This window comes from Amphibalanus amphitrite, unplaced genomic scaffold (assembly GCF_019059575.1).
Source record: "Amphibalanus amphitrite isolate SeventyFive unplaced genomic scaffold, NRLGWU_Aamphi_draft 000006F_arrow, whole genome shotgun sequence".
Lineage (NCBI taxonomy): Eukaryota > Metazoa > Arthropoda > Thecostraca > Balanomorpha > Balanidae > Amphibalanus > Amphibalanus amphitrite.
In genome coordinates, this window is record NW_024881502.1 from 762,135 (window position 1) to 777,137 (window position 15,003).

Here is a 15,003-nt window from a genome sequence, read left to right on the forward strand (position 1 = left end):
ACAACGTAGTACGTACACAAACATTTAGTCGCTAGTTGCTAAGCTTATAACGCACAGTTTGCTCACAGATCAAGTCTGAAGTTAATTTTGAGCTCATATATATGGACTGACTACAACTGCACCATAACTGAACTGAACGAACCTGTTGGACAGCTGGTGGTAATAAGGACGATGGTTTGTTGTAGGACATTCCGCACTACGGGCCGAATTGATCTCGAGGAGGCCCAGGGCTTCAAACTGCAGAAATGTGCCGACGGCCCTTCCAAAGCGGTACGTATTCAGTGTGCCAGGCTCGACATTCGTAAGCCTAGCACATGACGACCTTCGCTCAAACATACAACCAGTAAGACGCTTTGGGGGACGGCAAACGAGCAAGCGAGAGGGTGAGCCCTGCACGTGCGTCGTGCTAAGCTGCAAGGGGTTACCTTCAACTGAATGTGCGACGTGCGTTGTACCCTAACCGGTAACTAGTGGCGGGGCAAATTTGAGAGTTCGGTGCAATCAGCCCAGCCGTTCTTGAGATAAGGAAGCGTCACCTTGCACTTGCTGACGTGCAAGCAAAAGTCCCAACCATTGACCTATAATAAGTATTACTTATTATAGGTCAATGGTCCCAACTGACTTTTGCACGGCACCCTACTCGACGGTCACTAAACCGTCAACGTGTACCAAATTTTAGCGCAATCGGCACAGCCGCTCTCGAGATCTGGAAGTGATTCCCACGCGAGCGCACGTGCAGTAGCACCCCAACCATGACACATGGAAATACATTGCCTAGTTTGTGCACACCTGTATGCCACTTGCCAGTTTCAGTGTTGCCGACCCAGTGATAACCGAATTATTGTCATTGCTACAAAACTGACACCTCTTCGCTTTGCACGTGGCACGTGCATAAGGGATCACCCACATGCATGGGAATATCTAATGCTTGGTAGAAGAGACAAAGTTGCCCTACAAAAAAAAAAAAAAATGAAGTGAATCAGTCCATTGGTGCGCGGGCTTTGCCAATGTCTAATATATGTGAACGCTTTTAGAAACGAAAGGAAGCTAAAATAATTTAGATAGAGATAGAGATCAATCACATGGGTATAGATAGAAACGTTAAAGGGACCCTCCCACCTTCAAAAAAGTTAATGAATTGGCATGAAAGTGATGTCGCTCGGTTCAGAAAGAGTGAAAACGAATATCTACCAAATTTCATCGAAAAATATTCACCGGTTTTCAAGATATTAGACTTTTACTTTTGTTTACTTTTTTGGGATCTCCGCTGTTCCTGGCGACTTTATTTGAAAGTGCGGCATTTGTTGCGCGCAAAGCAGCATATACCACCGCGTGCTACCAAACGTTTTAGTAAAAGATTAAAAAAATCGTTAGATCTCCGCTGACGTCACAAATTCTAAGGGGGCATTCCAATGCACTAGCCCCTTAGAATCCGAAAACTGCAAGTTTGAAATTCCATATCTCCGAATTAAAGCATTTTTCGATGTTGTGAGTGTCCAAACCGGTATTTTCAGGCCATGGCCACCAATTTGGCTATCTCAACTCAAAACTAATGTTAAGGTGGGAGGGTCCCTTTAAGTTAAAAAATCAAGTGTCGGCATCGTTAGTAGCGATAAGGTGGCTGTTTTGCCCCACTCTCCCCTAATGCGTTGTAAAACATTTTGCTAGATGGGTCATTGCGCCGAATTTCCCACGTCACCACGACAGCTTGAGGTTGTTTGGCCCGCAGAGTCGCGGCTACTAATTACCGTGCTGTCCCCACGTTTTGTCGTGAGCGCTCTATTAGCAGTATTACGGCTGACTGTTACGGCTCAGGTAGGTCGATAGGTACGGCACTCTGTGTAAACGGTGGGTCCGTGGTTACGGCACTCTGTGTACTCGGTGGGTCCGTAGTTACGGCACTCTGTGTACTCTGTGTACTCCGTGGGTACGGCACTCTGTGTACTCGGTACTCGCTCTCTGCAGTGTCACGGCCGGCTGTTCTCAGGAGTCTGGCAAAAGGTGCGCCGAGGAGCTGATCCGAGCCCTGGAGCAGCTGAACTTACTGGAGCCGTCGGCGGTCGTGTCCGACCACGCGCCGCAGTCCGTCCGGGAGGTATGTGCGGGGTGGGGGCGGGCAGGCGGGCGATTGCAGTGTGCTCCGGGCGGCACTGTGGAGCGCCGCCAGTGCGCGGAGGACCGCTCCCGGCGGGCTGTGACACAGAGCGGCGCCCCGGCCCGTCCCGCGGTCATCGTCCGGGCCCGCGGTCACCGTCCGGCCCCGGCCCGTCCCGCGGGGCACCGTCCGGGCCCGCGGTCACCGTCCGGTCACCGTCCGGGCCCGCGGTCACCGTCCGGGCCCGCGGTCACCGTCCGGGCCCGCGGCCCGTCCCGCTCACACTGGCCGACTGCCCAGCAGCTTCTCCGCGCTGCTCAGTGCGACCGCTATCACACTGGTGGTTTTCAACAGCGGTCGGCTTGGCATGCATCTTTCAGCCCAGATGTCAAGTCCGGTCATTTCACTGCTCACTGATTTGGTTTTGGAAAATCCAGTATTCACACATTTTCCTAGATCTGCTATTGCTATTTGCTAGATCTAGAGTGCTGTTTTCTAGATTTGCTAAGTCTAGTAATTGGGACGCAACATTTTCAGTGGCACGGGAACTCTTTTCAGACTGGGAGGCAAACTGTAATAGAGATCAACCTAGGGTACCCCAAATCATGTTTTTTTTTTTGCCGGTTTTAGGTCATTTATTTTTCAGCCTTTGGCTTTTTAACGACAAAACAAAACAAAACGAAAACATTTGCGAAAAAATGAGAGATTTGTCTCAGCTGAGTGAAGAAACTACCTGTTTGGCAACCTGAAATTAAGAATCTGCCAAATGCGTTGCAGAGCGTAGTAATAGTAATAGTAAAGACCGATGAGAGATGTGATTTTCACTTTAACGCTTTCTTCCTTTGTGACCCACAACCCCTAATTTGGGAAGGACATGCTGTCCCAACGGTTCCTGGCCCTAAAAAAAGCTGTGGAGGCACCGCCCCCACGGTCCCAGGGTTGTTGTGAGGGCAAGCTGCCCCCACTGTCTCCCCCCTCCCCCGGTTCCCGCGCCTATGAACATTGTTAAGGTTGTCCATTTTTTCAGCGGGTTATTTTGTGTGTGTTGCATTGCTTGTGTTGGCACGGTGTTTTTGTGTTTCGGTGTTCCTGAGCTGCGTGAGACACGCGCTCTCTCTCTCTCTCTCTCTCTCTCTCTCTCTCTCTCTCTCTCTCTCTCTCTCTCTCTCTCTCTCTCTCTCTCTCTCTCTCTCTCTCTCTCTCGGTCTCTCTCTCTCTCTCTCTCTCTCTCTCTCTCTCTCTCTCTCTCTCTCTCTCTCTCTCTCTCTCTCTCTCTCTCTCTCTCTCTCTCGGTCTCTCGGTCTCTCGGTCTCTCGGTCTCTCTCTCTCTCTCTCTCTCTCTCTCTCTCTCTCTCTCTCTCTCTCTCTCTCTCTCTCTCTCTCTCTCTCTCTCTCTCTCTCTCTCTCTCTCTCTCTCTCTCTCTCTCTCTCTCTGTCTCTGTCTCTCTCTCTCTGTCTCTCTCTCTCTCTCTCTCTCTCTCTCTCTCTCTCTCTCTCTCTCTCTCTCTCTCTCTCTCTCTCTCTCTCTCTCTCTCTCTCTCTCTCTCTCTCTCTCTCTCTCTCTCTCTCTGTCTCTGTCTCTGTCTCTGTCTCTGTCTCTGTCTCTGTTTCTCTCTCTCCTTCTCCCCTCCCCTCTTTCTCTATTTCTCTCTCTCTCTCTCTCTCTCTCTCTCTCTCTCTCTCTCCCCTCCCCTCCCTCCCTCCCTCCCTCCCCCCCCCCCCACACGGGTACATGATGCCCACTGACGGCGTGTGGACGTTTCAGGTGCTGCGGGACGCCGTGCCCGTCCCGACTGGCCCCTCGGCGGCAGGTAGGCGCTCGTTTGGAGCCGTGGCTCCGTCATTCGCCTACTTCTGCCTAGCCCCTAGTGGCTCCTTAGTCCTTAGCTTGTATGGACGTATTTGGACGTAGCTTGTATGGTATTTTCCCGTAACGAAGCTGTGCTATCTTAGGAGTCTCTGCCTTCCTCTCAAGCACGCTCTCAAATATCGTAGCTCAAACACAGACTAGCTCAATGAGGGTGGACTACCTTCCCTTACTTGAGCCTACTAGTGGCAAATACAGCTACGTAGCCTTTAGAACATTCTACTCGTATATTGTGTGGGTGCTACAACTTTGTACGTTTATTTGTCATACCGTGGCGCTTACTTTGCACATGCCCTTACGTGTAAAAGCTATGTTCCTGAGTGCATAAGCACATGACAATTGAAATGCACAAATGCATATGAACATATGGAACATACAATCAAAATTACTTTATACATACAATATGCCTAGCAATCTAGACTTAGATGGCAGCTAATGTAATTTTATTAGTATCGTCATAAGTCAAAAATAGAATCGTGTTCGCATATCCTGTTTATAGTCTTTCTGTTCTCTTTCTTTCTGAATACTGTGTTTGTTTGTATGTATGTATGTATGTATGTATGTATGTATGTATGTTTGTATGTATGTGTGTATTGGCATAAAAGCCTTCCACATGTAGCGTGGCGATTACGGCTTTTGTTCTGCAACAAGGGCAAAATGGTAGTGCAGGGTCTGCTGGCAAATGAAGTGACTGGCTCATGTTCCGAGTAGTCGCGTGGCTAGGTGAGTGTGTGCTGCCGCGCGGTGCTACGCTCGCTGGTGGACCTCTGTGAGGGACCCAGAGTTGGGCTGACCGGCTGATGCCCGTTTCAGCGGCGGCGCCGGTGTCTGCGCCGCCTCTGGCCAGTTTCACCGGCTACCCGCTGTCGCCGCCCGCCGGCGGCTCGATGACCATCATCCACGGGCCGGTCAGCGTGTACAACCAGCTGGCGCCGGCGTCCCCGTCCGCCCCGGCCGCCGCCGCCGCCGCCTCGCCGCCGCCGCCGCCACCGCCGCCGCCGCCCGTTCCGGCCCGGCTGACACGTGAGTACGGCCACCGGCCGCGGCTCCCGACGGCGCGCCGTGTGCTGGCAGTGCCGCGCTCTGTGCCGGCAGTGCCGCGCTCTGTGCCGGCAGTGCCGCGCTGTGTGTCGCCGCGCTGTGTGCCGGCAGTGCCGCGCTGTGTGTCGGCAGTGCCGCGCTCCATCGGCCGCACTGATAGCTGACTCCTTAGATAGCTGCACCGACGGCTTCCAGTTTTCACTGCAGACGTGTTGGCGGTGATCTTGTCTACTGTGTATGTACTGTTTTTTTATCGGGTTCTTCTTTACAGGGTTTCCACAAACTGATAAGTGGCTGTTGCTGCCTATGTCTTTTCTCGCCAATGCTGTCTGATTTTGACCTAGAAGGCTAGGCGCATCACTTTTCCCGTCTAGGCTGACTGTGCAGAGACTAGTGATGTCAATTACGAAAAATCTTGATACCGATACCAAACCAAATACCAACAATAACCATGGAAGAATACCGAAACCGAACCAACTTGGTAAACTCAGAAAAAAATACCAACTCTTTACCAAATTCACAGGCTCCTTTACATTAGGGACGATTTACAGTGCCAACAAAATACCAAATGCATTATAGCCTTGAAATACCAAATGCCAAGCTGGACGAAATAGACTGCGACTAGAGCGACCAGGACCAGTGAGCCACGGGCCGCAGTCGGTCTCGTGTTAGACAGGTCGCGGGGGCTCGGATCGCCACGTCAGGGAGGACCTGGGGCTGGTGCTACGCTATACATAGGATTTCATTGACCTGATCGCACGGGTATGGTAACTGGTAGTGACCGTATCACACTGTGGCCGCAGATCTGATGGACGGGGACTGGTGCTGCGCTGTGTTGTGATATCTGTATCACACTGTGGCCTTCTGTCCGCAGATCTGATGGACTGGTGCTGCGCTGTGTGGTGGTATCTGTATCACACTGTGACCTTCTGTCCGCAGATCTGATGGACGGGGACTGGTGCTGCGCTGTGTGGTGGTATCTGTATCACACTGTGGCCTTCTGTCCGCAGATCTGATGGACTGGTGCTGCGCTGTGTGGTGGTATCTGTATCACACTGTGACCTTCTGTCCGCAGATCTGATGAACGGGGACTGCGCCGTGTGGTGTTATCTGTATCACACTGTGGCCTTCTGTCCGCAGATCTGATGGACGGGGACTGGTGCTGCGCTGTGTTGTGATATCTGTATCACACTGTGGCCTTCTGTCCGCAGATCTGATGGACTGGTGCTGCGCTGTGTGGTGGTATCTGTATCACACTGTGACCTTCTGTCCGCAGATCTGATGGACGAGGACTGGTGCTGCGCTGTGTGGTGGTATCTGTATCACACTGTGACCTTCTGTCCGCAGATCTGATGGACGGGGACTGGTGCTGCGCTGTGTGGTGGTATCTGTATCACACTGTGGCCTTCTGTCCGCAGATCTGATGGACGGGGACTGGTGCTGCGCTGTGTGGTGGTATCTGTATCACACTGTGACCTTCTGTCCGCAGATCTGATGGACGGGGACTGGTGCTGCGCTGTGTGGTGGTATCTGTATCACACTGTGGCCCTCTGTCCGCAGATCTGATGGACGGGGACTGTTGCTGCGCTGTGTGGTGGTATCTGTATCACATTGTGGCCTTCTGTCCGCAGATCTGATGGACTGGTGCTGCGCTGTGTGGTGGTATCTGTATCACACTGTGGCCCTCTGTCCGCAGATCTGATGGACTGGTGCTGCGCTGTGTGGTGGTAGCTGTATCACACTGTGGCCTTCTGTCCGCAGATCTGATGGACTGGTGCTGCGCTGTGTGGTGGTATCTGTATCACACTGTGGCCTTCTGTCCGCAGATCTGATGGACGGGGACTGTTGCTGCGCTGTGTGGTGGTATCTGTATCACACTGTGGCCTTCTGTCCGCAGATCTGATGGACGGGGACTGGTGCTGCGCTGTGTGGTGGTATCTGTATCACACTGTGGCCTTCTGTCCGCAGATCTGATGGACGGGAACTGGTGCTGCGCTGTGTGGTGGTATCTGTATCACACTGTGACCTTCTGTCCGCAGATCTGATGGACGGGGACTGGTGCTGCGCTGTGTGGTGGTATCTGTATCACACTGTGGCCTTCTGTCCGCAGATCTGATGGACGGGGACTGGTGCTGCGCTGTGTGGTGGTAGCTGTATCACACTGTGGCCTTCTGTCCGCAGATCTGATGGACTGGTGCTGCGCTGTGTGGTGGTATCTGTATCACACTGTGGCCTTCTGTCCGCAGACCTGATGGACGGGGACTGGTGCTGCGCTGTGTGGTGGTATCTGTATCACACTGTGGCCTTCTGTCCGCAGATCTGATGGACGGGGACTGGTGCTGCGCTGTGTGGTGGTATCTGTATCACACTGTGGCCTTCTGTCCGCAGATCTGATGGACTGGTGCTGCGCTGTGTGGTAGTATCTGTATCACACTGTGGCCCTTTGTCCGCAGATCTGATGGACGGGGACTGGTGCTGCGCTGTGTGGTGGTATCTGTATCACACTGTGGCCTTCTGTCCGCAGATCTGATGGACGGGGACTGGTGCTGCGCTGTGTGGTGGTATCTGTATCACACTGTGGCCTTCTGTCCGCAGATCTGATGGACGGGGACTGGTGCTGCGCTGTGTGGTGGTATCTGTATCACACTGTGACCTTCTGTCCGCAGATCTGATGGACGGGGACTGGTGCTGCGCTGTGTGGTGGTATCTGTATCACACTGTGGCCCTCTGTCCGCAGATCTGATGGACGGGGACTGGTGCTGCGCTGTGTGGTGGTATCTGTATCACACTGTGGCCTTCTGTCCGCAGATCTGATGGACGGGGACTGGTGCTGCGCTGTGTGGTGGTATCTGTATCACACTGTGGCCTTCTGTCCGCAGATCTGATGGACGGGGACTGGTGCTGCGCTGTGTGGTGGTATCTGTATCACACTGTGGCCTTCTGTCCGCAGATCTGATGGACTGGTGCTGCGCTGTGTGGTAGTATCTGTATCACACTGTGGCCCTCTGTCCGCAGATCTGATGGACTGGTGCTGCGCTGTGTGGTGGTATCTGTATCACACTGTGGCCTTCTGTCCGCAGATCTGATGGACTGGTGCTGCGCTGTGTGGTGGTATCTGTATCACACTGTGGCCTTCTGTCCGCAGATCTGATGGACGGGTACTGGTGCTGCACTGTGTGGTGGTATCTGTATCACACTGTGACCTTCTGTCCGCAGATCTGATGGACGGGGACTGGTGCTGCGCTGTGTGGTGGTATCTGTATCACTCTGTGGCCTTCTGTCCGCAGATCTGATGGACTGGTGCTGCACTGTGTGGTGGTATCTGTATCACACTGTGGCCCTTTGTCCGCAGATCTGATGGACGGGGACTGGTGCTGCGCTGTGTGGTGGTATCTGTATCACATTGTGGCCTTCTGTCCGCAGATCTGATGGACGGGGACTGGTGCTGCGCTGTGTGGTGGTATCTGTATCACACTGTGGCCTTCTGTCCGCAGATCTGATGGACGGGAACTGGTGCTGCGCTGTGTGGTGGTATCTGTATCACACTGTGACCTTCTGTCCGCAGATCTGATGGACGGGGACTGGTGCTGCACTGTGTGGTGGTATCTGTATCACACTGTGGCCTTCTGTCCGCAGATCTGATGGACTGGTGCTGCGCTGTGTGGTAGTATCTGTATCACACTGTGGACTTCTGTCCGCAGATCTGATGGACTGGTGCTGCGCTGTGTAGTGGTATCTGTATCACACTGTGGCCTTCTGTCCGCAGATCTGATGGACAGCTCGGAGGTGGTGACGCCTAGACACATCTTAAAAGTCAGCATGAAGATCGGGAACCTGCGCAAGACGATTGGGCAGTGTCTGGGACTGGAGCCAATAGACATAGAAAACTGCTGCTTCAAAGAAGACGACCCGCACGAGGTACTGGTGTGGGCGCGCAGCTACCACTAGGGGTGTTCGTGGGGTCCCGCTGCTGCTGTCCACCCGGCGCCCTCGCGTCAGTGTCCGATGCTGCGACGTCCGCGCCCGGTGTGCGACTCACCAGAGCCCGCCAGTGGGGGACTGCTGGCCCGCCACCGGCCACTCGGCCTCCCGGCCCTCAGCCACGGAGCCGAGTCAGACCGGCCAGGCGCCTCGGCAGCGCGGGACGTGGGCGGCAGAGCAGCCGCACGGCAGCAGCGGCCCTAGTCTGTGTGACGACGGTCTTCTCAATTGGATACATGGGACACTGACAACGTGCCAAAATTGTTTTTAACTTTAAACCCGCGCCGTGCTTGGGGAAGGCGTTTTTACGCCCTCCCCCCCCCCCCTTTCAGGTTTGTCGTCAGTATCTCAGAAAGGGTGGCGTGCAGCGCCGTCGTTTTTGGAACTCCTCATCATACATCATTTCTGGACACGTGAAAATTTCAGATCCGGGTCGTTCGAGGTCAAATTTCCCAAAAACCTTTCAATGTTAAATTGTAGCTCATTCCACGCGGCTTAACGAGTGGGACACGATGCTGGCAAAAGGCAAAAATGCCGTGACTCTCTTGAGTCGAAAGTTATTGCAGAAAATAAAATTGTTAAAACGGTTATTTTTTAGTTTTTGCCCTCTTGAGGTTAAACCGTTTTCCTTAGGTCAAATTCAAAGGTACAATCCAGAAAGATCGTTTAAAGGGCTATCGAATGCGCTTTTCCGCGGCGCTGTAGCTTTATGGGCTCCCGAGTTATGCGCTGATTTGTCAAAATTGTTGAAATAGGCAATATTTGACCTTTGACGACCTTTGATGATCTAAATGATGACATGACCTAAAATGACTGAAGTATTTTCCTCATTATTTTTGACGCTCTTTCGAATTCCGCTTGCTGCGCGCCACTACGTAGCCCAGGAGTCTAGTTAGACGGGGGAACGCCCTTCCACCCCCCCCCCCCCCCTCCAGCACGGAAAACTCATACCACCAGCACTGCGCGGGTTAACTGCACCAACACATGTTTTGTTAAAACAAAAATGTTTGTGTTCAGCAATGTAATAAATAAGAATTTTCTGCTGGTGTTCACAGCTTGTTCATTACGCATAATACGTAACTCAGACGATTGTTGAGGATTGGTTCCTTGAAGTGGTTCTTAAAACCTTTCGTCGTTACTTCAACTGCATCTAAAGCTTGCTGACCAAGTAGGTAGGTCGGTTGGTCCTAGGTCTAAATCTAGTTAGGACCAAGTAGGTTTCTGACCAGCTGACTTGCTGACCTATGTAAAACAATATCTACTTAGCTAGTTGGGTCGTTTTGTGTTGGATTGAGGACTTGTTTGACCGAGCAGCGCGCCTTGGCTCCCCCTCCCCCGGTCCACACACACGCGCGCACCTGTGTGGGCCTGTGCGCGGCCCGGGCGCCTCCGCTGTAGCTGTGTCTGCCGGTGTTACAGATCAACCGGAAAATTCTGGGGGTCTGGAGAGAGCGCGAGAGTCGCGAGGCCACCGTCGGCCGGCTGTGCCGCGCGCTCTGGGAGTGCGGCGCCACAGAGGCCGTAGACACCCTGGCCGAGGAGCCGAGCACGCCGCAGCCGTAGCGGCCAGCCGAGTCGACCGCAGCCGCAGCGGCCAGCCGAGTCGACCGCAGCCGCAGGCTGCCGGCCAGCCCTACTGCCATGTCGCCGACTGCCCCGCCAAGCTGCCACTAATGCTCGCTGCTAGAGTCAACCACCGAGCATTGGTCTGCCGAGTGAGCAGTGGCTGTATATCCTGGTGAGATGTCAGTGCTGTGCTGCACCCCGAGTAGTTGCTTTGATTTCAAGGGTTCGACGCTCTCTAGCATGGTGGAACAGATGTCCATAGGATATCAGTTGATTTTAGTAACATGTGAGAAACTCACCAATTATCAAACTTATGCCTTTGTTTTTGACGCTGCGAAATTAGTCCCACCGATAGCATGAGTGGCTTAGTGTTAGAGCTAAAATGGCCGGTACTGCCACATTGTCGGGCGCCTCAGTGCGCTGTGCCTCGTGCTTTGTCTGAGCTTCTGGCGATCGTCCGGTGGCCGGTTTTTAGGTATTGATGCTGGGGCTGTGCTCTGGAGGTGGGCGGGGTGTTTGTGATATGTGGTCTGGGCACCATGGATCCCAGCCAGTATTTCCGGTGACCTGTCTTTAAGACGTGGGATTTGCCGTTGAATGTTACGGCTTTAGAGGCTTTGGTGTTGTTGCGTTTTTCGGTAGTTTGGTGGACGATAGTCGATAACTCGAACTATAACTCGATTCACCGGACCACCTGTCCATTGCTACCGAAATTTGTAGCTACGGAATTTTGAAGCTTCCTATTTTTATATGTTTCTGTTTCCCTCTTTGAACCTCTATTAGTGCAGATACAGAGTCACTGATCATGTTGCAGGGAATGCAAACTCATACCAAAATTCATTCTATACATTAGTTGGGAAGCTAGCCGTAATGTGACGCAATAAGTCGGAATAATGTTAGCCATTTGCAAATTGTCTTAAGAAAACCTAGCTTTTCAAAATAATTACCAATATCAACTTTTCTTTGTTCAATTGGCAGATGAACGTCCATTTTAGTGTTTTATTTCGTAAATGAATTTGTTTCAGCTTAGCGAACCGTGGTCGGTGCTGAGTTGCTCTGATCGTTTGGTTCTGGCGTTATGTCGGCACGTGCTAGTGCAGTATCCTATAATTATCCCCCCACCCCCACCGCCCTTTAGATCCGAGTGACGCGCCTTCTGACGGGACCGTACCTGCGAAATGCAGCGAGATGTAGACAGCGCCCGTTAATTGCCTAGAGCTCAATACTTAAAGTGGGAGCCAAAACCAGCATCGATTGATGTCATTGATGAAACCGTTTGTGATATTCTGCATTGTGATTTGCGTAAATGTGTGACTTGTAATTCGAGATGAAGACGAATCAATGATATTGAGGAAACTGTGATCCGTCTATCGAGCTTGGTCGGCTGGGCTGAAGGTTTTTAGGTCTGGTGAGGACGGCTGTGTGCCGAGTCCATATTGCGCCAGCTTTTTGGGGTCCATTATAACGTGCGGCGCGGTGACCCTTGTGCTGCCAAACAGCACCTTGGGATATGCACATCACACAATCGGAAGAGCTTATTTTGTGCATGGTGATATAATAAACAGTATATCTCTTTCGGAGTTGGGAGTTGCTCAGGCAGAGAAGTGGCGTGAACCTGTGACTGGAGTAATGTGGGATCTTAACGATATGATGGATCGACCCAAGGCCGAATATTATCCAATGCCGCTTCACTTACTACGCCACTGTAAGTACAGAAATTGGCGGCACAGGCAATGCTTTGTCGTCAACTGTCAAGTGTCTATTTCTTGGAGTAATATAGTCACCGTGGGAGTAATCAAGAAGCCTGGCGTTTAACCCGCGCCGGGCCGGTGCTCTGAGATTCCGCGCCGGGCCGGGGGGGGGTGTCTGAACACCCCCCCTTCTAACTCGGCTCCTGGGCCACGTAGCGACACGCGGTAAGCGGCAATCGAAAGAACGTCCAAAATAAGGACGAAAACACTTCGGTCATTTTTTGGGTCAGGTCAAAGGTCAGGTCACCAGAGGTCACCAAAGGTCAAATGTCCGCTATTTCAACATTTTGGAAACTGCCAACGGCTATCTCGGGAACCGATAGAGCTACAGCGCCGAGGTAAAGCGCATTCGATAGCCCTTTTACAGACCTTTCTGAGTAATGTTCTCAGATTTGACCTCAGGTCAACGGTTTAGCCTCCAGGGGGCAAAAACTCCAAAAATAGCCGTTTTTACGAAAAACGTTTTTTCGGCAATAACTTTTGACTCAAAAGAGTCATGACATTACTTTTACCACCATCGTGTTTCTCTCGTCGAGACGCGTCGAATGAACTATATTTTGACCTTGAAAGGTCAACTTGAAAATTTGACCTCAGGTCAAGGTCATGACCTGACCGGAAAAGGTCATGTTGCATATCAGTCGATCCGCAACGTCGAGCCGAACACATCTAAGGCGTTTTCAGCGCTCTAGCACGTCTCTATCAGAAGTTATTAGCGAAAAACTGTTAGATTCTGTTCGTGACCTGAGATGACCTCGGGGACATAACGAGGGGTCAGAGTTGCCATTTTCCGGTTCAATGTGTCCATTTTACCTACATCTCGATGTTTGAGAGTGTCTAGAATAACGTTCGTGCAAAACAGACGCTTTTCAATTTTCTCCCATTGACTTATAATGGAGAGGTCGCAAAATTGACCTGACCTTAGGTCACCGATATCAAAATTCCGAGATATACATTTTATAGATATTGTTGCTCTAATCAATCGCTGAAAGTTTCAAGGCAATCGATCAATCGGTGTAGCTATGACGAGCATTCTTATTTTTTCTGAGGTGAGGTCACTTGGCGTGACCTGGTGACCTGACCTAAGGTGACCTGGGTCTGAAATTTTCACAACATGTGCGGAAAAGATGCACGAACAGGTGTGCCAAAAACGGCGGCGCTCCGCGCCGCCGTTTTTGAGATATCTGCGAAAAACCGCAGGGGGGGTGTTCAAACACCCCCCCCCCGGCCCGGCGCGGGTTAAGTTTATTGACTTTCCCAGTCGGGAGCTCCCTTATTTTGATCCTTGCTAACTTTGATGCACATTTGCGAACAGCAGTATAATTAGATATGTTACCACTGACCAGTGCCGCGCGAACAGCAGTATAATTAGATATGTTACCACTGACCAGTGCCGCGCGAACAGCAGTATAATTAGATATGTTACCACTGACCAGTGCCGCTGACAGGGAAGTACGGCGCTGTTATAAGATTGGGCTGAGGACGTGGGGGCGTGATTTCTGTCTGTGCCAGGTGCCCGTCCGCCAGTCGCCGAGTGCCGCGACGTCCGTGTGGCCTGCAGCTGAGCTCTGGTCACTGGACTCAGTGACAAGGGGTGGCGACCGGGACTCGTCAGACCCACTGAATCCTGAGCTCTGGTCACTGGACTCTGGGCCGGCCTGGACTCAGTGACAGGGGGTGGCGACTGGGACTCGCCACACCCACTGAATCCTGCACCTGAGCTCTGGTCACTGGACTCTGGACTCAGTGACAGGGGGTGGCGACTGGGACTCGTCAGACCCACTGACCCCTGAGCTCTGGTCACTGGACTCAGTGACAGCGGGGTGGCGACTGGGACTCGCCACACCCACTGAATCCTGCACCTGAGCTCTGGTCACTGGACTCTGGACTCAGTGACAGCGGGGTGGCGACCGGGACTCGTCAGACCCACTGAATCCTGCAGCTGAGCCAGTGACAGCGGGTGGCGACTGGGGCTCGTCAGACCCACTGACACCTGAGCACTGGTCACTGGTCACTGGGCCGGCCTGGACTCAGTGACAGGGGGTGGCGACTGGGACTCGCCGCACCCACTGAATCCTGCACCTGAGCTCTGGTCACTGGACTCTGGACTCAGTGACAGGGGGTGGCGACCGGGACTCGTCAGACCCACTGACACCTGAGCTCTGGTCACTGGACTCTGGGCCGGCCTGGACTCAGTGACAGAGGGTGGCGACTGGGGCTCGCCACACCCACTGACACCTGAGCTCTGGTCACTGGACTCAGTGACAGGGGGTGGCGACTGGGACTCGCCACACCCACTGACACCTGAGCTCTGGTCACTGGACTCAGTGACAGCGGGTGGCGACTGGGGCTCGTCAGACCCACTGACACCTGAGCTCTGATCACTGGTCACTGGGCCGGCCTGTACTCAGTGACAGCGGGGTGGCGACTGGGACTCGCCACACCCACTGAATCCTGAGCTCTGGTCACTGGACTCAGTGACAGCGGGGTGGCGACTGGGACTCGTCAGACCCACCGGCGCTGAAAAATGAGCGGCCGGCCGTGCGGACGCTTTTGCGAGGCTTATATCTCAGCAACCACTTGACCGATTTACATGCGGTAATTTTGTAAGGCAGCTTCATTCCTTCTACCAAGTATTGGACTATTCCCGATGCATGCGGGTGACCCCTTATGCACGTACCACGTGCAAAACGGAGAGGTGTCAG

The 15,003-nt window shown here is 52.8% G+C and overlaps 1 protein-coding gene across 9 annotated transcripts in view; it reads left to right on the forward strand.

The window, feature by feature from the left end:
• LOC122377562 (SH3 and multiple ankyrin repeat domains protein 1-like) overlaps positions 1 to 12,130 on the forward strand; it is a 38,305-nt gene extending 26,175 nt beyond the window's left edge. For all 9 annotated transcript variants that reach the window (XM_043357703.1, XM_043357714.1, XM_043357724.1 and 6 more), the window contains 6 exons: positions 186 to 270; positions 1,988 to 2,095; positions 3,861 to 3,906; positions 4,776 to 4,985; positions 8,770 to 8,921; positions 10,404 to 12,130. In XM_043357703.1, the coding sequence (XP_043213638.1) occupies positions 186 to 270; positions 1,988 to 2,095; positions 3,861 to 3,906; positions 4,776 to 4,985; positions 8,770 to 8,921; positions 10,404 to 10,547 (745 nt within the window). In that variant the 3' untranslated portion in view covers positions 10,548 to 12,130. The remainder of the gene's footprint in view (positions 1 to 185; positions 271 to 1,987; positions 2,096 to 3,860; positions 3,907 to 4,775; positions 4,986 to 8,769; positions 8,922 to 10,403) is intronic.
• The last annotated feature ends 2,873 nt before the right edge of the window (positions 12,131 to 15,003 follow it).